Source organism: Atractosteus spatula, chromosome 13, assembly GCF_055471065.1.
Source record: "Atractosteus spatula isolate fAtrSpa1 chromosome 13, fAtrSpa1.hap1, whole genome shotgun sequence".
NCBI classification, from domain to species: Eukaryota; Metazoa; Chordata; class Actinopteri; order Semionotiformes; family Lepisosteidae; genus Atractosteus; species Atractosteus spatula.
The window spans coordinates 33,076,176-33,099,797 of record NC_142718.1 but is presented as its reverse complement, the minus strand read 5'-3'; the positions used below and the strand labels follow the sequence as shown (position 1 = coordinate 33,099,797).

At 38.5% G+C, this 23,622-nt stretch overlaps 1 protein-coding gene across 1 annotated transcript in view; it reads left to right on the top strand.

The window, feature by feature from the left end:
- tmeff2a (transmembrane protein with EGF-like and two follistatin-like domains 2a) overlaps positions 1-23,622 on the top strand; it is a 77,781-nt gene that overhangs the window by 29,500 nt on the left and 24,659 nt on the right. Inside the window, exon 4 of the mRNA XM_088929865.1 lies at positions 3,997-4,023. Coding sequence (XP_088785991.1) covers positions 3,997-4,023 — 27 coding nt within the window. The remainder of the gene's footprint in view (positions 1-3,996; positions 4,024-23,622) is intronic.

Sequence of the window (23,622 nt, the reverse complement as noted above, 5' to 3'; positions counted from 1 at the left end):
CACCATTCACTGTTTCATGGCTTTGTTAACCTTTCAAATTCAATGCAGTGAACTGACTGAAGACACTTAACCTTTGACACTGGCGTTCAGATGAGAGTGATTGGATTCCTTTTGTCTTTGGTGAGAAAGGCTGAGATGGATGTTTTCCAATGAAACCGACATTTAAAAAGCTCATGGATGTGCTTGGGCACCTGTGGCGCAGATCATGTCAAGAGAAAAGACTTTTCTTCAAGCAATTACAGTAACTTCCCTCTGTCAAATACATATTTCTGTTTGTTTTCTCTTTACATTTTCTCTCTCATACATGAGATGAACTTGAGCTGCATGAGTAATTAGTGTAAAACTAATGGGATCATAAGGCAGAAAACCTTGGAGCTGTAAATGAGCCATTAGAAAATGCATCGTCCATTAGATTATTAATTATTGATGTGAATTATCCATGAGCAGAAGTGTTCAAAAAGAGCCTGTTTTTTCAAAAAGCCTTAAATACCTGGAGCCTGTACCAGAGGGATCACAGTATGCCCTTAGTACTGCTTTCAGCTTTGATATTATCTTACTGAGTTACGTGATTAGCTTCTACATCTGAAACAGATAACATATCACCATGCATCTGATTATTTCCCAAGTAAATCAGGAATGAAACATTATAGGATACATATATATCAATCTAGCCACCTAATCTGTGTTATTTATGTAACTACCAGGTGATTACAAGATCCACCCCATTTAGCTTGTGAAGTATAGCCCAGTTTTAAATGGCACATTTATATTTAGAAAATGTATTTACTAACCTTTGAACCTCAAGATAGCCTTGAAAATAACGTTGTTAAATGTTTTAATAAATATGTTTTGATAATTTTTACTAAACAGACCTAACTACCCACTATTCTAGTGACTTGCTAATGGTTGTGAATAATATTCCCAGATTCCATTTGAAATACTGAAAAGCTGGCTCTGATTAACTTATATATGCATATCTGCAGACATCAAATCAGATATTTTGGACCTTAAAAGGGCAGTTGTGTATTGTGCCATTCTTCTCTTCTTAATTTGCTTAAGGGTGTGTTGTGCATCGACTGCTTTATGTCTAACTAAGCCCTGATGTGGTTAATTAAACTCGTACTTAAGCCTTCGACATCCTTTCGGCCAGGCATCTTCATAAAAATATGAAGATTCAGTGGCTCTGCAAATGGCATAACTGAGATCTTCATATTCAGAAGAAAAATTTGTTTGCCCATTGAACCATCACAGTTAATGCCAAAAGTGCCTGGCATTTAATGCTGGCATCTTGGACCAGCATTTTCGCAGGCTTGTTTCTTAATTACCAGCTGCTGCAGGAGAATAAAATGTATCCAAGCCTTCTAATAAGCAACAGTAATCCGTAAGGGATAACAGGTCAGGCAGAATTTGATAAAAATAACAAATGTGAAATATAACACAGAAGATGGCATATTAATTGTGACATTGATCACCCCAAGTTGTCCAGTTACAAAGTTCTCCATTACAATCAATCAGACAGCTGTATCTGTGTTTACACTAAAAGATAGACAGGTCAGGAAATTTAGCAATTGATCAAGCATTTGTAGCCATGGAAGGACGGACAGACCATTTAGGGTCATAAATCACTGGGATGTTGATATAGAAAGTGGCATTGTGAAATGGATCATTAAAATAATTCATCATTCCACCTTTTCCTTTCAGTGCTCAGATGGTTTTGATGTATGGATAGAAAAGCAGACACGGACAAATAATTTGGGCAATTAATTCAACACATCTCTGTGTTAAAGGATGACAAGGGAAGATAAAAACCAAGACAGAAAGACTGACAGGCAATTTGGGATGTAAACAGAGCGTGCTTGTGAATGCATAATGCCAATGGGCAGTGTCATTCCTGCATCAGTGCTGAGCGGCTGGGATGTAGAAACAGCAAGATGCAATGACAGGAAATCATCCAGACAGAAGGACAGCTTCTCAGCGTTACTACTGTATCAGGACTGTCAGAGTGATCTGGAAAATCTGGCACTAAGCTCTAGAAGACACAGTTGTCCAGAAATGTTCCCTTACTTTTTTAGTGTATTTTAATTTCTAGATTTGTAAAATAATTGTATGTTTCTTCACAAGCCCTGTTATGGCAGTACTGGCTCAAGTCTGACAGAGCTGCACACTTCAATACACAGAAGTTATTAATGGTATGACTGGCTTTTGGCCCTACAATTTCCAACTCTCTCTAAATGACTCTGATACTGATGTATACTATCCAGCAAGATATATTAGCAGTGGGATGGGAAACGTCATCCTTGCTGTTAGTTTGGGAAAAGAAACATTCAAAATCTATCTGTTGACATCTGTTGCACCTGCACTACCAGAGCAGAACAGCACCAAGGACAAACAAAAGTTAGCATTCGTTTTAGGCACGTTTGTGATGTGGAGATTGACCATCTTCTCCAGGCTCAACAGGCAGGGTTTTGCAGATGAGCCAATGCACTTTGTCCAGATGGTGTGAAAATCAAATGAGTGGCCCATATCCGCAGAGCTCTCCAGCAGCACGGCTGTCCCCTCATTTATAGTTTTATTATTGGCATTGCTGGCAGTAGGAATCACTCTTCACTGCTCCATCACTTTCCAAACCTGTTCAATCAAAGGATTATCTACATTATGTCATCTAGCCACTACAGGGCTAAAAAAGAAAAAAAGCTTTCTTTGATATTTATGATAACTAAGGCAAAAGGAATAAATAACTATCAATATTGTTCAATTCAGCAATAAACAAGGGTGAATTTTTCTTGTTCTGTCCTTTCAGCCCATAGGGATTGCTTGTAGGGCCAGGAATCCAACCAGAAAAAACACACTGAGATGTTATTCTGCTTTTACCAAATGTTTATTTGTTACACCTGTGTATTCATATTTTCTTTTCTTTCTGTCAGATTCACTTTTAGCCTAGTGATCAGGATGTCCAACAGAGCTACTTCACTCTATATTCAGATGCCAGACTGAGATACAGAGAGAGGTCTCAGAAGGAGATTGCCTTAGAGTTGTAGGGAGGAAAAAACAGAAATCAGTGTTTTTTTAAAAAAGGATCAGTGAAATTGTATTTTGCTTTGAAAATTGGAACAGGCCTGAGAAAATGGGGTTCAAAAATCACTATGGTGGTGCTCAGACTGTAAGCCTGGACAGTATATTGACTTTTCATGGTGAAATATTATTTAAATATGTTTTCATTCAGAACAACTGGGATGAAACGTCCTTGCTTTCCTAAAAGATTTTACAGAGCGTAGAATGACTGTAAGGTCTGTTTCTCTAAACTCATTACTGAACCCAGAGTACTGAAGAAATATGCAGCTTGAAATAATAGCATCACTCACTCTTTCAGCTCATCAGCACTTCCTGAAATGGGTCTCTTACATTGACATTTATGAGTACCAAATAAGACAGCAAGACATTTTTGCATCCTGTTAGTTTCCAGAAATCTTGGGAAAGGGGAAAAGATGTGACTTGTTTAGCATCATCTCACTTTAAATGGCTGGGCAACAAACAATAAATGCCAGGAGATTCAGAGCTATTGTGGTATATTGTTCAAATAAGCTGGTTGCTAATGTGCTGGAGTGCAACACCGTCTCTTTTTAAGAATGAAATTGTGTATGCATGTCCTTGTGGCTTGGAATGGAGATTCAAGGCCAACAGCCCTCACTGTATCCTCTTTAAAAACATTTTCCTTTGCTTGTCAAACTTGCAAAGTTTGAATTATTAGAATTCGTTTCTGTTTTATTGGCGATGCTGTTGTTATACTGGATGGCTTCGTATACAAATATACTAATGCAAAGACACTGGAAATTATTCATTCCAGTAATACCTAGCATTTCTTTGGCTGTGTCAAGAGATTTAACTGACTTTTGGATATCTGTATTTTCATCAGTATGTCATATTTCTAGATGCTTTGCTGTGTACATTTATGATTAAAATTAATAGGTTCTTAAAGTGTTTCTTTTTCTTTTTCAGATGCAGGATCAGGCTCTGGGGATGACGGTAAGAAATACTATACTTACTTTATACTTTTCAATGTTAATCCACATCATATACACAATACCATATTGGCATTTCTGTATGCGCGCTTATACAGTATTTTGTAGCATAGTGGAGAAGATAGCAGATTCCTAATAAGAGCTAATTTGATGTTTACAAGTAGTTTTCATTTTGAGAGATCAGTATTCAGAAAATATGGAATAGGAAGCATGTTTTTCACAGTGATGGAACTATTATTCTACTATATTTGTATTAACATGATAAATGAAGCAGATGAAGAAAAAGTGTCTTAAGTGGGCTTATAGATAGGCTGAGGATCTATCTAAAAGCAAGACACAGGCAAGAGGTTCTCAGTTAATAAAATGTCTTCATTGTCCTGAATATCTGTAAATGTCTACTAACTGTTTTTGCTTTGGCACTCTTTGAACTGGAAAAAAAAATTAATTTGACAGGGACAGTTACATGAGGTGGTGAAAGCAAGATGGAGAGGTGCTGGTGGAAGAGAGGAGAAAGTGAGGGTGTAGAAATGGCAGCGAAGAAGAAGGTTTTATAAGGAAAAGGTGGAAGGTGGCAAAAAACAGTTAAACACATAGCTAAGGGAAAGGGGTGACAGGATGGAATGATAAAAGATGAAGGATATATAGAAAGATATAGCATTTGGAACTGCAGAGACAGTTTTGTTGAAGAGAAGAGATAAGACCCAGAGGGAGGAAGTGGAGTGAGATGAAGAGAAAGATAAGCTTGGAGGAAGACAGGAGGGGGAAGCTGATAAGGGGAAAAGAGGGAAGAGTAAGAAAGAGGGGGGAGGGAGGAAATGGTGATAAGAAAAAAGATAACAGAGAGTGGGCGATGGAGAGATAGAAGAGAAAAAATATAGGAAAGAATATATAAATGTATTCTCAGTATATATATACAGGACGTAGGAGAGAAAAAAGAGAGTGATGATGCAGGGACATAGAGAGAACAGTAGGTTAAAGAGACAAAGAGAAACAGAGAAAAGTACAATATAGGAGAGATAACATCAAGCGTATTTTAATGGCCCGGGATGAATAATGTATGAGGAGGAGTCATTCACTTCTCAGCAGCTCTGTCACACTCTGCTGTCCCTGCTTCACAGCTGAATTTTCCTGAAGTGACTTTTTTTTTGCAGCTTAAGTGTTGAGGCACACAGAGACTGCCAAGCGTCAGTTTTTGGAAGATTGATTCTTGGAGCAGTGGAAGTGCTGAAGAGCACTTCCACTGTCCTTCTAGTACTCTGCAAGACATTCTCTGACAGGAGCTGACAGGAGTAGATCCCAAATGGGGTACTGAAGTAATCGGTGGCATTAGTTTCTTTGTTTACTCTAGAGCCTCCGAGGCTCTCATCTGGAGTCAAGATTCAGTCCTGCAGTACACTACTGGTTCAATCTACATTATATCACTTACTACTGTACTTGTACGTGTCACTGGATTCTCCATGTAGTGATGATCAATTGGCCTGAGAATTGTCCAGGGTTGAGTTGGCTTCAGTGGATCAGAGTGTCCTTGGCTTGCAACATCCCTGATATACTGGGGTGCCAGATCATTTGCTCCTGTGAATACTAACTCATGGGGTTCACAGTGTGAAAAGCAGCACATGGCTCTGATAGTATATGGTTTTGACAGAAAGTGTGCACAGTGCTTCCATGCTGGACAGAGGGTCATAGCAGTGAAGGGGAGGGATGTGTGTATAAACAAACAGTAATTTATTCCGGATTTTTTAAACAAAAAGTGCCTCTGTAACTTCATTCGGCTATCCGCAGAACAGCTAAGGATTCCCTCAAGGACTCTGTTTTCCTTTCATTCAAGACTCCTTAAATGAAGCAGAGATAAAATACTCTTAAGTGTTTCACACTGCTCTCCTTGCCCCATTTTCACATTGAAGCCGTCCCTGGTGGTGTGTGGTGTTTTGAGAGTCTGAGCAATCAGGAAAGATACAGGCACCCCATGGTTTTTCCCTATCAGTAAAGGATAAGAGCACCAATAAAATAGTTAAGTCTTTGGTACATGGTGCTGGAGGGGAATAAAATGCTTTGTTGTGCTAAGTGTTACATAATCAACCACAGTCAATAAATGGAACGTTTATTAGATTACCTAATTGAATCAACAGTAAAAGAAACAAGCTGGATGAAGTGAGACGCACTTGATTTAATTTCTGAAATAACACAACTTTCTGGTTGGCCTCTTATACTCCTGAGCATGGTGTGGCTATAGAGAGAAAATCGCTGATATTGTTCTCCATGAGAGACATGAGTTTCAAGGCCTGGTTTGAGTGTAAGAATACATAATGATAGCAGTAGAACATTGTGATTGGAATTTACAAATGCTATATTTAACTTAATGATGAGTGTTCTGCATTCTTCCTTTAGTAAAGTAATTAATGTTTTATTTCTCTACTACATGTAAAGTTGTAGAGTTGTAATCTTCTAAAGCCTGCTCATGTGCCCAGGCAGCAGTATAGAGTAGAGGTTATGGCTCTCGGCTTGCAACTGGAAGATGTGAAGCACTTCTGTTGTTCCCTTTAAGTGTGTGTGAGTAAGGTACACATTTGTTTCAGTAAAATGTTCAGCTGTATAAATGGGTTTACTGTAAGTTGTTTTGGATAAAAGCATCAGATGAATAAATTAACACTTTTTGTACGTATTTGAGAAGTTCTAATACTCTTTTTTGCATTTTACTGCTGTAATATCTCAGTGTCATCTCGTTAAAAATTTATGATTCAAACCCCTTGAAACAGCACACAAGTTGTGCAAAGCCTCACTGTGAGACTGTATTGATTATTTTTTACTAGGGTAGTAATAATAGGGTCTTACTTTTTATTGATATTCCAGTAAATAAAAAAGTGCTTGACTTAGCACCCTTAAAATCAAATCACTAAAAAATGTGTGGGTTTACAATACTTATTTAACGGTACTGATAAGACTTTCTAATTCGTCACCCCAGGTCATGTATTCAGAATTGTCCACTGAAATAACCACCACTTGGCTTTGTTTCACACTGTCGATCACAGCTTTTCACACATTTTCAATAATAGCTTTACCTAGCTCCCTGGCAGTGTCACGCTGAGATTGTGCATTACTTTTAAAAGCTTCAATTTAGAGGAGCTTTGAAAGATTGCGCCTTTCACTCTTTCCTTTGCACTCACTGATTTTTTTTTTCCAAAGAGAAGCAGTACTGAACTCCCCTGAAGAGCTGCCAAAAATACTGTTGCTCTGACACATTTGGCAGCAGTATGAATTTTGCCTTTTATTGCTACAAGTAGTTTTTAATGTGGACTATGGCGGACTTATAAAAGCCCACCTCAGCAGATCTTTTGTGAACCGTGCATGAGTTCTGCATGAGAGACTAGCCTTCTGCCTTTGGATTGCAAGGCCACCGAGCATTTTGAGGTCCAGAAAAAAGCAGTGGGGAACTACCATTGTTCTTTTTCTTGCAGTGCAGGGAGAAGCCAGTTTCAGAAACTGTCCAGAGTTGCAGGTATTGAATATGGGTTGACATTTTAATAACCCTTTATGGCCTGTTAGTCCTGCCAGTAGAAAAGCTTTGTGAACTCTGAATCTAGGGTTCCGGTTTGATGGGACTGCAATGGAATGTCAAAAGACATTAGGCTGCAGAATCAAGGTGAAATCTGGCCAGAGCTAGTCTCCCAAAGAGCCCGTGTAAATTGTGTGCCACTAAAAAGTCAAATGTCTCCCACATTCAAGGTGCACACTCTGCAAAGTTTTCCTTTTGCAATTTTTTTTTCAGTTTTGCCACACACACTAATAAATACGTTTTTTTCATAGAACATTCTCTGTAGATGGTTCATTATTTTTGAATGTATCTCACTCATCATCTTTCAAAATATGTGTAAGACTGATAATTGTATGCATCTAGTATAGCAATATGCACACTTTTTATAAAACAGCCAAAACAAACCTATTAACAAAAGAATTTCTGAAGAGACCTGACAGGACTTTTATGTCCGGTTGACTGTACATATTGTTGTACGACAATAAAAACATGAGTTTTTCATTTGTTACTTAATTTTTTATTGTAAATTCAAGCAGCAAATTTACAGTACCAGAACACTTTCACAGTTTTGTCCCTCATGAACTCCCAGTGAGTGTTCTGTTTGGCGATTAGAAAGCAAATGCATCTTCTGCCAAGTCTAGTTGGAAAATATCAACAGTCTGGTTGGCATTTCCCTCACTGTAACAGATAAATTAACCAAATGCCAGAATATTTTTAACATCTGGGTAGAGTAAATTGTACTTGTCGTCCCAGTGCTCCTAAGTTTACATACTCTACTGAAAAATATTTTTCCCCTTTTCATCTCTTGATAGCTCTCTGTTGTTCTCTTGTGTTATAATGCTATGTGCTGTACATCCTCTATTGCTAGGGGTGATATAAAAGATAACAAGCCTATAAATGCAGTTAGGGGTCATCACAGCAGGACATTAGCCAATTCTGCCTCTGTCCCCAAAATCCTCTCTCCTTCCTCGGTTCTTTTAAGTTGCCACAACACTTACTGAGGGCTTTTCACAAGCTTGAAAAGGAAGCAGTTTAATATAGTGACCTTGAAATAGTCTTAGAAGAAGAAGAATGTAGAAATAAATACTGTTTGTCCTCACAGGCCCTTCCTCTTTCTTTCTGTTTGATCATGTAACCATGGCAACAAGGTTACAGTTTAAAAAAGTGATACAAGGATTTCTCACAAGGAAACATTGACCAAATGTTGCTGTTATATGAAAATTGATGTTCTATCAAGGTTATCAACTGCAAATGAAGGTTTTTTAAGTAATGGCTGTCCCCCAAGCCCGTCTACATTGTATGGGTGACAGGGCCTTCTCCTGTTATGCCCCCAAGATCTGGAAATCTCTCCCCAAGGATATCAGAGAGCCACCTTCTCTAAACTCCTTCAAATCCAGACTCAAAACCCTCTTCTTCAGAAAAGCCTTTACTTAACTGGTTCCATTCTTTACCATTGCTTTTCTTAGTACCACCATCCACGGTCTCCTCTATATATTGTAATTGTGTTTTATCTTGTGTATTCTTCTTAATAATTGTTGCTGTCATCCTGTAAAGCGCTTTGAGAAGCCACCTTTAAAGGTGCTATATAAAATAAAGTTTATTATTTATTATAATGACTTTCTAAACTTTGTGACTATTTTCAGACAACAAGGCTAGTGAGTTAAACAAAGTATGACTTAGGAATGGCTTCTAACCTCAGTTAGCACTGTCAGTCCTGCCAGGGATGGGTAACAGATGTCCCCAAGTTCCTGAGGGGACTGTGGTTTTTCTTTTACCTGTCATGTAATTTCTTAAGAAAACTAGTTATTTGGATAGGTTAGACTGTCTTTTATAGGCCTTAATCAGTTGATTTTTGGAAAATATCTGTAAAACCTACAGAACCTCATTTGCTCATCCCCAGGTCCCGGCTAGCTTCTCTGGTCCAAGATCAGATTGGAAAATTTAAGGTTCAACATTTGGGTTGCATATACAGTATCGTACTATATCTGTACAGTACTGTTAGATCCATTTCTCTTCAGTTCCACTAGCAGTGTGATTCTATGTTTTAAAGCCTGCATTGCTCTATTTTTGAAATGACTGTTTTATCTATACTATTGCATATTGCTTTTTAGTCATAAAAAGAAAGACTAAAAAAATGATCACGTAAGACTTAGAAACAATTTCACTGTTGTTTCAGTGTCTTGTGAGACAAAGGTTAATGACTTTTCAGGCACCAAAAAAAAGAAATCCGTTCATCTGGAAAATGCAACTTCTATGGATACCCTGGTCTCACTCTGTCACATGTTTGGATACACTGGCAGCTCCTCTTGTTAATAATGAACTAAACATATTAATCTTAATAAGGGAGGTGGAGAAGGATTCCCCAGTCTGCATTTTGCATTTTTTATTTTACTGTCAGTAAATTAACCTCAATCCAAGGCACGTGCCTTGTATGGAAATCCAGGTGGTGTAAGAACATAAAGGTTTGTAAATGAGATGAACCCTTTCAACCCATCCAGCTTGTTTGGTAGTAGCTAATTGATCCAAGAACCTCATCCAGATGTTTCTTGAGGAAAGTCATGTTTTAACAATAAGGATGGGTTGATTGTTCCATACACCCACAACCCTTTGAGAAAAGAAGTGTCATCTCTTCATTTGTTAAAAGAGCAAAAGATCTCACCGGCTTGTCATCTCAAATTCTGGTCTACAATGAAGATGTTTTCTATATTTAGTTATATTGGGGAGCTCTGTCAGTATACAGGATGCAAAGAAACAGAGGTTGATCCCATTCTGAAAAGTAGAACAAAAGACAGAACTCAACATTTCAGCTATGGAAACGAAAAAGAGAGACACCTAAAGAATGCTTCACAGATTAAACAAAGTTTTTTTACTTTCTACTTTTCAGTTTAGAATTAACCTCTACTTGTCCCTTTTTAACGTTATATAACAGGAGCTGCAGCTGTACAGCAGAAGTTCGAGCTGTGTTGCTTCCAGTCAAACAATAGCCTGTAGCACAGAAGAAGCCAAGGTTCCAGTAAAAGAGCAGGTGCTGACTACAGTACTGAATCCCTGCCCTGACCTGTCACACTGTGCCATGCATGGCTGTAGAGTTGAAGAGCTGCTGTCTTTTCTTTAAGATTTCCAAATGCTAAGCTACAGTATGCAGAACAAAACTTTGAAATTTCCAAAACCGCTCCCAGAAAAAAAAGGTGCAATCCAGAAGCATATTTGTTCTTCTTTAAGCTGTTAAGCTGATAGGTGTTTTGAGTGTTATTCACTTTCCTGATTCTTTCTCAATGGATTCTCTGCTTCTGGAAATTCATCCTTACACCATTGCTGGCTGTGTCTTGAAAATCAGGGTCTTTACATTGTCTACAAGACAACAAATAGCAGTTAACAATGAGCATTCAGGAGGTACAGTATAAATTTAAAACTATAAATTTCATAATGATCTTCTCTCTCTTTCTCACATTCATCTTTCTGCATCCCCCTGCTCCACCTTGCTGCTACTCTTCGATAGCTTTTTTTTACTATGTCCTAGTGGGTTCTAACCGCCATTGCTTTGTACTAGGGCAAAGTGGATTGTCCTTAGCCAAGTGGAATAAACCAAAACGTCTTCTGCTTAGCTCCTCAATAAACATTCTAAAATTAATTATGCTGAGCAGTAAGTGTGAGCCTGTCATGCTATTGATTAGACCTCTCTTAGGACATGAAAGACATCTGTTTCATGCATCATTTGTTTGCAAGGCAAAGTAACATACAAAAAGCAAGTCAATGCAAATGGTTTAGAATTAGAGTTTCTGGTTATGGTTAGAGTAAAGATTAAGATTAAGGTTGGAACCAGAGTTAGAATTAGGGTAAACTTTGTAGCTAGATGTTAGAGTGAGAATGAGGTTTGGAACTAGTGTGTTAGGTTTAGTATGTGTGTTGCTGTTTTGGTAGAATTAGGTTGGAATAGATGGCCATAACACAACACTGCATAACTGCCCTCCTGCCAGAAAATATATTTTTTCACTTAATCCAATGGACCTTGGCTGTGACATTAGTTTTAAGAGATAATATTTCAAATTGCTTTTGTTCACTTTTTTGCTGTTGTCTACTTTTATTTCTGATTAATTTGGACTTCTTTTGCTTATGGATTTCAGTAGCACTAAAGATCAATCAAAAGTGTCTTTATTCCAGATAACAGGCAGTGAGATTCTCTGGTTCACCTGAACAGCGAGATCTCTTAGAGTATTGTTCTAGGTGATTTTCAATAGCCTGTTTTGTTGATCCAAGCAAGAACCAGCCTGTGCACCATCCCAATAATGATTTTTGTGACTACAACGTCTGCTGGGTTTCATTACATCTGGGCTCCTGAGGTCTTAATTGAACCCTTATTTTAAAAAAGTGTGATGTATTCCATATTATTCATTGTCTTCCTGTCCTCAAAATTTGCAGTATCCTACTTCCCAATATTCACAAGTAAATTTAAAATCTTTCACATTTCCAGGGTTGCAAAATGAAAAACTAATCACATTTCTGTAGTAAATTATTCATTAATATGAGGTTATATTAAATAATTAAGAAATCATGGACAACCAGCAAAATATTCCACCTGAAGTGCAAACATCCTCAATCAGTTTGGTATTAAAAAGCAAAGGGTCACGTTCTTCAAGAGTAGAATATCAGGTAAAGTTGCATAATTTCAGTTATAACCTAAATGATGCATGGGTTAACCTTGAACACTTACAGTACCTTTCAAGTAGGAAATTTCATTCAATCATAAGAGTATTCAAACCAAACTATTCCCCCATAATGTATTTGACACATCCTGTCTGAAAGAACTCTAGTATTTCTTTTCAACAACTTGTCTATGCATCACAAGTTTCAGAGGTTTCTTTGGAAGTTTCGAAGCACAGTCACAACACAATACCCATTCCACACTGTTTTCTTTATTCATGCTGTATCTACTTGATTTTTAGCTTTGTTGAAAAACTCTTTGAGGCCAAATTAATATATGTGGTGCATATAACAATGTTTTAGATGCTCTTAATGGTCAGATGTATGAAAAAATATCCTCTATATATACACAAAAATGAAAATGTTGATTGTTATTACTGTCACTGAGAATAGTGAAACAATCTAATTTGAATTCCCATTACCTTTCAGACTTCTTAGGTTCTTATAATTTTAGAATCCTATTATAACTGAGACAGAACAGCATGCTGGTGCTATACTGTAGCTGTTTTATGCCTGTATGACTGTGCTAACCTTTCTAGAACAGAGAAAGGAAATATAAAGGAGACAAATTTGATTTCATTGGTTTGTCTTGTTGCTCTGTCGCATGTCTAGTTTCTTTAGAATTAGCAATGATGAAAAGACTGGCTTATCTGCATTGATAACATGTAAATCTTCAATAAACACAGAGGATTTGGACAGCTGGTAAAGAAAATAAAACAAGATCTTGTCTCAGGGGTTATTGGATAGACTAACAGCCAGTCACAAAAGAGCACACTGTATTACATTGCACTGAGATCAACTGCATTTTAGAAAAATAACGATGCTGTAACTTTTTTTGGTGTCTTAGTCTTTAAAATAAGACTAAGACACCACAAGTAATACAGCTCTTATTGGAGCTGTGTATGCGTTTGAAAGGCTGGTAACCAATCTCAAATTGCAGGATTAAGCATGGATTACTATGCCTCTAAACTGAATTATGATTTTTTCTTATTTTCTGTTGGACAATAACTAAATGTAGCAGCCTCCTCTTAGCCAGTATCACTGGTGAGAGAATGTGACAGAGTTGGAGACAGAGACAGATTTGGCTACTCTTCTCTCAGTTTGTGCTCTATATTTCGGTTCAGATTTGTATTTAACCTTTCATTGATTCCATTTTCCATTGTTGCGTGTTCCACCTTCAATGTTCTGAAAGTTTTTCTTTGTGTCCTATTGGTTAACAGAGAGCAATCTTGTGATCACCTTTTCATTACATTACAGGTTTATATTGCTAATGAGCTTTTCATATTCAGTCTAAACACAAATAAAAATATTTTTTTCAGTTTTCTTTTCTCTATTGCACTCTTTCCCTGGGAATTTAGTGAAGACTGAGTCCTAAAAGCCAATCCAATCTTCGGGAGGGATCTGGCACTCAGATCAAAGGCAGGCGACATGAGGGCGGACTCAGTCAGTCCCAGTGATAGCTCCATGAGATACAGGAATTAGGAGGATTTAGTGCAAAATCCACTGTAATACCCTTTGTCTCAGAGAGGAGCTGGGGCTCTGAAACATCAATCCCACAGATTCGTGCTGTACTCTCAAGAGAAGACAGATGTCAAAACGTTTCTTTCCAGATTAGTTTGTAAAAACAGTAATTACCTGTAGGAAGTCTATGGCCAATTTGGGGAGAGAAAAAGAAGAAGTGCATGAAAAATGTGAGACCATAGCAGTGCACATCCATCATGAGAAAATCATCTATGCCTTGCAAGGACTGTGGCAACCAGGAACCTATCCAGAAAACATAAAGTGCATGAAAGAACTGTGCTCTGCATGGAATGCCAGTCCTCTCAGGGCACAGTCCTGTACACAAGGGGACAATTCACGTCTTTGGAAGGTGGAAGGTGAAGCACTTGAAGAACACCAACCTCAAACCTTGAGAGAACATGCAAACTCCACTCAGAAGGTGCTCACCCTGAATCCAACCCAGACTCCGAGGCTTGGGAGGCAACTTCAACACCTGCTTTGTTACAATCCCACCCCCTGCTGCCATTTCCCATAATATCTTTTTTCATAAATAACACAAGAATTATTGTTTACAGCACGTCTTAACAACAGTCTCTCAGTTTCCAGTCAACCAAAGGAATAATGTTAGCAAGCATTACAGAGTAAAGAACAGCCCTGCTGTGCAGAGCAGGGTCATTATTAATGAGCACCTCCATGGTTAAACACTCAGCAGAAAAGGACCTCCAAGGACTAGGATCTACAGAGACAAGATGTCTCTGCACTGTACACAAATGCTAGAATAAGTAATGGTCCATAATTTACTTACCTGCAGGGACAATTTTTGTCCTTTTTTGAAACAGGGTTTTTTTTATATTCTTTTTATTTTGTGCTTGCCTTGTTTTGGCTTTTCCTGTCAGACTCATTCTTTTTTTTCTCCTTGCGATATATTCGCTCGTAGCTGGCCCTAATATAATTGTCTGGTTCTGTCACAGTGAAAAAACACATCAGATAAAGAATGCCGGCTTTTTTTCTGGAGGAATTATTGCCTTGATGGTATCGTCAGGCTTGTTTGCCTGCAGTGTCATCAAAAGCAAATTACAGCTGAGATGTAATGCTGATGACAATCCCCGCAGGCTTCGTGCGGCCTGTCGTAGGCTTCTTCTTTGGTTTTTAGCCTCATCTTCGCTCAGTCTTAAAGAGGCAGATAACTCCCAACATACCAACATTTTAGAGAAAATCCTGAAGGGCATGAATTCTTTTTTCATCTCTATATCAGGAATTGAGGACAAATCCTACTGTGATTTTATTTTAGAAATCCTCTGAAAGAGTGGAATCCATTAAGTCTGTTAAAACCTTCTATGATTTTAATACTAAAGCTGCATTGAAATGTACAGGCCACGGTTATCCATATTTCCTATCTTGTTATTGTGTACTTTAAACAGGAAAGGTCTTTGATTGTTTTTAGGACACACTGCTGTACTGCGATTCCTGCATGAACACATTTGTACTCAGGAAAAAGCTGTGAGAAAGTGTGTAATAAGACATAAAGGGTTTTTAATTATCCCCATCTACCGTTCCAAAATTCTACAACTGCTTAATGATGTAAGCTATGTCGTGTAAGATAAATACAGTATGTTCATTTATTGAAAATGTGCATTGGATATTTATTTTTGGCTAAATATACAACATGTGGGTATTGTAAAATACTGAAGAGCTGTACAGTTATATTTCATGCATTACATCATGAGGGGGAGGCTAGTGAAGAACAGCTTTTCCTGTTCCGTCACCATGCTGTTTGTGTGGGCTGTGACCTGGCAGAGGGGTATACCTGGGGCAGAAGATTCTGTTCCCATCCTCTCACCATGAAGGCTGTGATAAGGCTGAGAACTGCAAGGCACACTGTTCTGAGCCCAGTTAGGTAGAAGTGAACACAGCAAGGCACACTGCTCTGAGCCCAGTCAGGAGTGAACACAGCAAGGCACACTGCTCTGAGCCCGGTCAGGAGTGAACACAGCAAGGCAAACTGCTCTGAGCCCAGTCAGGAGTGAACACAGCAAGGCAAACTGCTCTGAGCCCGGTCAGGAGTGAACACAGCAAGGCAAACTGCTCTGAGCCCAGTCAGGAGTGAATACAGCAAGGCACACTGCTCTGAGCCCGGTCAGGAGTGAATCCAGCAAGGCAAACTGCTCTGAGCCCAGTCAGGAGTGAACACAGCAAGACAAACTGCTCTGAGCCCAGTCAGGAGTGAACACAGCAAGGCACACTGCTCTGAGCCCAGTCAGGAGTGAACACAGCAAGGCACACTGCTCTGAGCCCAGTCAGGAGTGAACACAGCAAGGCACACTGCTCTGCTGTTACATCTGGTGCACAGCCCATAACCCAGCCCACCATATCTGCAGCACAAGGCAGTTTGGAAGTAGTATCTTTATCTTTATATACAATTTACCTAATAAATTAGATTTTATAATTCAAGAGGTATACACAGACGAATTGGTCATGCATTCGACCTTTCATTTTCATTTCAAAGACAGGCAGCAGAAAGAATTGATGAATGCTGGGCATATCCGTTTTGTAAGTACAGCACAGACACAGCAACATAAAGAGAAAAGACCTTTTATTTTCCAATGTAACAATACACTTGGAAAAAAGGGCACTCACAAAACCCTGCATGGGAATTGCACAAGGCAGGAGCCGTTGTATTTTTCTTCTAAGCTCGTACTGCCAAGCCTGGAGTGCTGTAGAGCTGGGTTCTCTAAGATACAACATGTCATGTATTACTCACATATCCCACTGGGAAGAAGTCCTTCATTTTTTTTTACTGGTGCCCCCAGAGGAACACAAGCATCACCACACATCACATCAATCAAACGTTACAGTCACGAACGTGAATATTAAAAATGGCACTATGCATATTTCAAGTGATAACCTTAGATCTGTACCCTCAAAACGTTTTGTAGATCACCAAGAGTCATTTTACAGGACTGGACTTTTCTTCAGGCAAAATGAAGGTGTACAGACCCTCTTTTCCCATGGGCCAGGCTTCACCTGGCTCCCTACATCTATAGGCATTGGGGTAAGGTTAAATCTATATGAAATCTGCTGGGGACTCAGTCAAGCAGTTGCAGTATTGCCTCTTCTTGCTGCTAATTGAACACATTTTTAAATTTGTTTTAGTTTATGTACAGTATATTACAATTCTTTGAGATCCCCTGTCCTGAAGGACACTAGGTGAAGGATGGGCTATGGTTGTTTTTGCATTGGTCATGCTCCTGCAGAGAGCATGGCTGTTCAAGATAGAAGGGACAATCCTCAAGTCAAGCTTTGCAATTGTCTCTTCATAGCTTTCCAGACCATGACAATACATTTCCAGCTTCACAGCTACTATTAACTTTATATTATAATGCAAATCCAGCACTTTTCTATGATTCTGTCTTTTTTTCTTATTCGAACTTTCTGTGATGGACAGATAATTCATGTACAATATCCATTCTAAGTAAGCTATATTGACCGAGCATTGATTAATGTGCTATTTCTGATCTTTTATTTTTCACAGATAACGTATAAACAACCTGTTTATAAATCAAGTGCAAATGTAAGTTCTGTTGGTTATTCTGGGTGGAAAATAGAACCTGAGGCACATTAATATGAAGCTGAGAGAATAAAAACTCTTGTAAATGCTGATTTGGAGATGAATAGAATAGAAAGGATGTGAGCACCGTGGACAGAGTATTGCTGTACATCTTTGGCTGTCCTCTTTTTGGGGTTGGTGGCTAGGTCTTATTATCATGTTCCTTTTGGCTGCCTGGTTCTTCTGACTGACAGGAACATTTTTTAGACTTTGTTCCTGTTCTCAGCATGTCCTCAGAAGAGAGGTGATCGGGCCACACGCCTGTGACATTGTCTGCCTGAGCCAAGCTGCTTCACTGAAGTTAAAGCTGAGGATAATAACAGCGGCAGAGAAGGAACAGCTTGTTCGCAAGATATTATTCACAAGTAAGCCCACTTCAAACCAGCAAGGGAATATGCTGCATAATCAGTCAAAGCCTTGAAAAATTGAAGTTAAAATACTAATTCTTTATGAAATCCTTTCCAAGCAGTTAACCCAGTTTGGACCTGTTTTACATTATCTTTTTTGTTTTGCTTTATTGGACTGAATCATGAAGCCTTTTTTTTTCATTTTATTGCTCTTTTTTACTTTGAAAACTTCTTTGAAGAACTTTGGAAAATATTTACACAGCTGTGCAAAATGAGTGTTGAGTTCTTCTTTTCTGAAACTTTCACATTCTTATGAGTGAGCTGTAAGTGAAAGAGCCACTTACACCTCAGGCAGGGCTCACAAGTCTTTCTGGTTGGAGGCCTTTTCTAACAGTTTTATGAAATCATTTTAAATTGCCGAAGTATTAAAGCATGACAATGTCACTCAAAGCGTGTGTTGTGTAGGTATTTCAAAATCTTCCATCTTCAGTACTAAATATGACAAGTGGTATTCTTAAACTGAACACTGATCACTGTGTGTAGGACTCATATGAAGTGATGTTGAACCCTGAGCCCTGAGAGGACGACCAGCCATAGAAGCAGTGAGGAGTGGTGTAAAGCATTCTGGACTCTAGACAAAAGATTCATGAATTTCAATCCCAGATGGGAAGCTGGCCGCTATTGTAACCTTGAGTAAGGTTCTTTGTTCTAATTGCTCTTCTAAGTGCTCTGCCATATAAATAAATATGCTCTCAGTCCTTATAAATGATTGTTTGTTCTCCATTGATGTCCTTTTTAAATAAAAGATTAGATTAAATTTAAAGACATTTTCTAATGTTACTGTTCTAGCCAGTGGGTGAGAGAGAGGCTAAGTCCCGATTTACCCCACAGAGGCACCGAAGTCAGACTGTTGCCTTAGAGGGCAGAGAAGGTGAGGAAATTAATTTTGTGGTTTTAGGCAGTTAATTTTCACTTCTCGTGCTCCTTCTTGGAATGAGTTCTGGCACTGCTGTGGAGTTAGAATCAGTACTCTTAAATCTTTGAAATTCGGGCTTCAAATTGAGCCTCTCCTGGCAAGCAATGGGCGCAAGGCGGGGTACACCCTGGAAGGGATACCTGTCCATCACGGGGTACACTCACACCCAGGGCCAATATTTACAGAAGCTAATTAACCTGCTAGTATGTTTTTGGGATGTGGGAGGAAACTGGAGTACCCAGAGGGAACCAACACAAAGCTGAGCAGCGCATACAAACTCCACACAGATAGCACCCCAGGTCTGGAATTGAACCCAGGGCCCCAGTGCTGCAGCAGTAACAACAACAATAAATTATTATTATTATTATTGTTATTATTTTGTATAGCTGCATTGGTAGCAATATTTCAAAAAATAGACCCAATTACATAGCAGCTCTATCAGCTAGTATCTGTAGCATCTCTATACTCATCACTTTAGGGACACAAATGACGTCAAGGCCAAACTCAGATTTATACTGTGTAATTACAGTTTATTAAGGCTCTTACAGGGAACTGCTGTCTTGACTTACCCTGACAGGGAGTGCCAGGGCTGTACGAATCAGTATGCAAAGGAGCTGTGACCCACATTAATGCCTGCATTAGAACCTGTTAAGAAAACAGCCTACTGGAATCCGACGTTGCGATTTAGGTCTAGCTGTTATTGAGGACTTCATTTTCCTGTTCATTGCTGCTCTTTCATTGTCTCTGTTTCATTTTTATCTCTTTGAATACTAAGTCATTCAAAGAAATGTATATTTACATTTAAAAAAACAAATCTTTTTGGAAGTTATAATGTTTTATTATCCATTCTGTGCTTCCTTTGGCGTTTACTGCCAGGCGCCTTAATTCGTAGGAAGAGCTTCTCAGAGAGGAGGACATTCAGCCTATCAAATTCATTGAAGTAGAGAGGGTTATAGACTCCACAGCCTCAGAGGCTACTGCTGGAGGGATCTAAGTTGCCTGTTTCCAGCTAAGAGAACATATTTGTTTTGTTTCTTGCCTTCAGAGAAAGCATCAGGAAAATCAGATAACCCAATGCAACCACACCCTATGGCCAGCACTCTTTGCCTTATTTGCTCCCAGTTTGGTCTCCACACTCTTCGTTCTGCAAAGTGAATTTTGTGTGATGGATGTGGGCATATTGTATATCTTACACCATGGCAAGCGAAACACAGAGGCTACTGTCAGACTGGAGGACAGAATTTAAGTTATTGTTGGAATATTAAACTAGGAAACAATCTCAAGCATTAACAAAATATGTAGTACAAAGTACATCATGGTCACAATTTATTTATTTTAGTCCAAAACTTTATGATAGGTCTGGGATTAAGCCATAACCCCAATCAGTCGTGGGCTGAACTTATTTTGAATATGTTCATAAGGCACAGTGATGATGTATATTAATAGTCGTTTAATCCCTGACTATAGTAGACAGACCATCATGTGTATATCTGATTAACTGTCATGCTGTTACTCTGTGTATTTGGGTCAGCCTTCTGAATAACCTGGATAACTGCAAAAACAGGATTAATATTCAAGCTACAGTAGAACTGGATCACAAGCCAATGTTTTCTCTAGACAGTGGAAATCCCTGAAAAAAGTAACTGTAAACTTTATATGATATCAACATTACCCAGAAATACCTTATAATATACTTTATGAGCCACCTGACAGCTAATTTCTAAGGTGACCTCACTCCTATTATCTTAACACATAAATGGACTTCAGCTTCTCTTGCTTTTGTTCCAGCCTCTTTCAGGAGCTTTACAAAAGGTCAGAAAAGTTAAATCTGCACTGGCAAAAATCATGATTGACATGTGCAATCAAATCAGCATCTCATACAATCAGAGCAACTCTGTGAATGAGCTGGCAGATTTGCATGATTCCAGTCTGGTGTTAATGAGACAAGAGGTGGCTGATTGCCATTTGGCTGCTCATTGTTTCCAATTGTCACCACAGAAAGCACCAATAGGTTACATTTGCACCCTCTCTCTTCACCTATCACCTCTAAACAGGACAGAAAGAGGACGAAAATGAGCAAGGAAAATAATAGGCAGCTCCAGAGCCAATTCCGACTGCAATCAGCTTTCGACACGGGGCGGGAAATGCATTTATATGATGCAAGATTGATTGTGAAGTTCCTCTCTGCCCGCATATTGATTGCTTTTCAAAGTGGGTTCTGTGCCTGAATTTTTAATTTAACTCTTATGTAGCTGTTTATTTGAATACTTCATTCCACGACTTCCTTGGAGACCTCAACTCTGCAGTGTTCAAGGTGGAAATTTAACCTTTCTCACACATTCAGAATGACTATATTGTGTGCTGCTGGTGTACAAACATGTTTCTCTAATGGTGAGCTTTGCAGTTTTATTTTACACCTTAAAATTGTAACCGTATTTCGAGGTGTGCCGAGACCAGGCTTCTTTGCTATCCTGGATTCTTTAAAGGGCAATGGTTAACACAGAATAAAAATAACCTTTGCTTAAATACAGACAGTAAATCTTAGGGGATGGGTCCCAAAGAGTTCTGTGCTTTGCAAGAGAATATTAAGAGGTTTTGAAAATGCTCTGTACTTCTTGTTATTTTTTGGAGAGAAAGAAGAGGGAGTGGGGGAGAGGTACTGAGGAAGAAGAAATAGTAAAGAAAGGAAGGGAGAGAGCAAAATATGGTGAGAGTACATGTGAGAGGGAGTTAAAGAGGGTCAAAGGGAGGGAATTGGTTTTTGTGTCTCCCTTCCGTGTGAGCTGTGAACTTTACTGCCTTGCCTTGCTGTGAAGGAGCCAGCCCTAGGGACCAACTACAGAGGAGAGAAAAAATTAAAAGCAATTTAAAACCTGTCACCTGGTGTTTTAAGCTGCTGCATAAGGGATCTTTTTAATTTGATAAACCCAGGATTAACTAGTTGCTCTGCTCTCTGGCCACATGTGCCTGAAGAGCAGATGAGCAAGAAGCTTAGCTACCCCTTATCTCTCAAAGGCGCCAGTGTCAAGCTGCTGTCTTAAATGATAGAGAAGCTGAGGAAATTAATTTGGTCGTTTTGGGCAGCTCACTTGCACTTCCTCTCCTGCCATGTCCTGGAATACATTCTGGCACCAATATTGTGAAGTTAGATACTCCTAATCTGTGACAGACACTTCTGGTCCACGTTTGGATGTTTCCAACATTACTCATCCTGAATCAGTTGTTTCCTAAAACTTCCTTTTAACTTTATACTGTTAGAATAATAATCTTTGGTCTATGTAACAACTTTCATGATGAACCATATCAAAGTGTTTTACAATACAACCAAAAGAGCCAGGTATACACAAATTAAACAGGTAAAATTAAATTAAAATACCATACAAATATACAATGTGTAGGTATATAGGGAGACAACAATTCCCTGGCTTAGTTATGACACAATCCTTTCAAGCCACATAAGATGAGCAGCAGGATTCCAGTGCAAGGAACCTAAAACAGGTGATATTTACTCGTGCATTCAAATTTTAGATCAGATCCGAGCAGCTGAGTTCTGAACTTAATAACATGCTCAGATACATCAACAAGCGCTGCATTACAATAATCATGCCTGGAAAACATTTATCTCAGAACTATTCTAATTGCAATATTAAAACTAGATGTTCATTGCCCAGTTGACAAAGCAAATGAATGTCAAAAGTTGTCAGTCAAGAGCTGGAGTGTTTTTAGTAATCCTGAACAGGGTCAGATTTCCTATTGATAGTATTTGATGGATAAAATAGAAACATTTTGTTTGGACTGTTAGACATTTAAAACAAAGCAAAGAAACAAAAAAGGGGAAGTTAGTAAGGCTTAGGCAATTGTACAAATATTTATTTAAAAAACATATTAGCTGCTCGGCATTCAATAAGTATCTTTTAACCTCTCTGCAGTCCAAGTCCAAGCATAAATGGTTAATTATTGATGGAACCTATTAGAATGAATAGTATGCCAAGTATTACAAATTGCAATAAAGATAAATAATAAGTCTCTCTTAAGTATAAAACAAGAAGACTAAAGAGCAGGAAGGAGGTGATGATTGTATGAGTGTATTCTTCTTTGTTTGATTTGTTTTTTTTCCTTTGTGAGGACAAAACATCTCATAAAGAATTACTGTCATGAGCTAACAAGGCAACACAGACAAACTCATCAAAATGCATACATAACATGTCCCACACAGCCCTTGGAACTGAAAAAGCTTTTCCTATTCTTCACCTACAAAAGTCCTATTTTGCAGTTAGTATTATAATTTCAGTTAACATGCATCTGCTTAGGAACCAAAGTCATTCAAATTACTATTTAAAAAAAAACTGAAAACTATTACCACAGGCTGACAATTTTTTTTACATACGCATACATTGAAACCTTTAATTATTTTCTATTAACATAACAATCCAACGTTGAAAATTATCTTCCAGTTGTGCTGGAGCCCAGACTGCTCCATTATTCTCTCTGATTGAAAAAAAGATGCACATATTTTTCACTACTCTTCATTCTCTGGTCTCTTTTTTAATATGCATATATGTCCATTCTTAAATCTATTCTTAAAGCAGGTGATAATAGAAAATGTATTCTAAACATACCAGGTGTCCACATCCGTCCATTAGCCCTGCTCATCCAGTCACTTCTTTGAGTAGTTTTTCAAGTTTAAAAACTGCAGGGCACTGTTTCAATGGGCTTGTTCTTTTTAAAAACTGCACAGCCAGCAGGGCCATTGTTTCAATGGGCTTGTTCTTTTTATAAACAACTTTCTTTCTAGAAGTATACTACAGTGCTTCCAAAGGAGTTTCTATTTTATTTCATACCACCAAATTACCTTGAACATCCTTCATACAGTAATTTTCTAGATCTATGAATCACTGTGACAGTTTGCACAGTGCTCTAAATCTTTCTCTGAGCTTCTA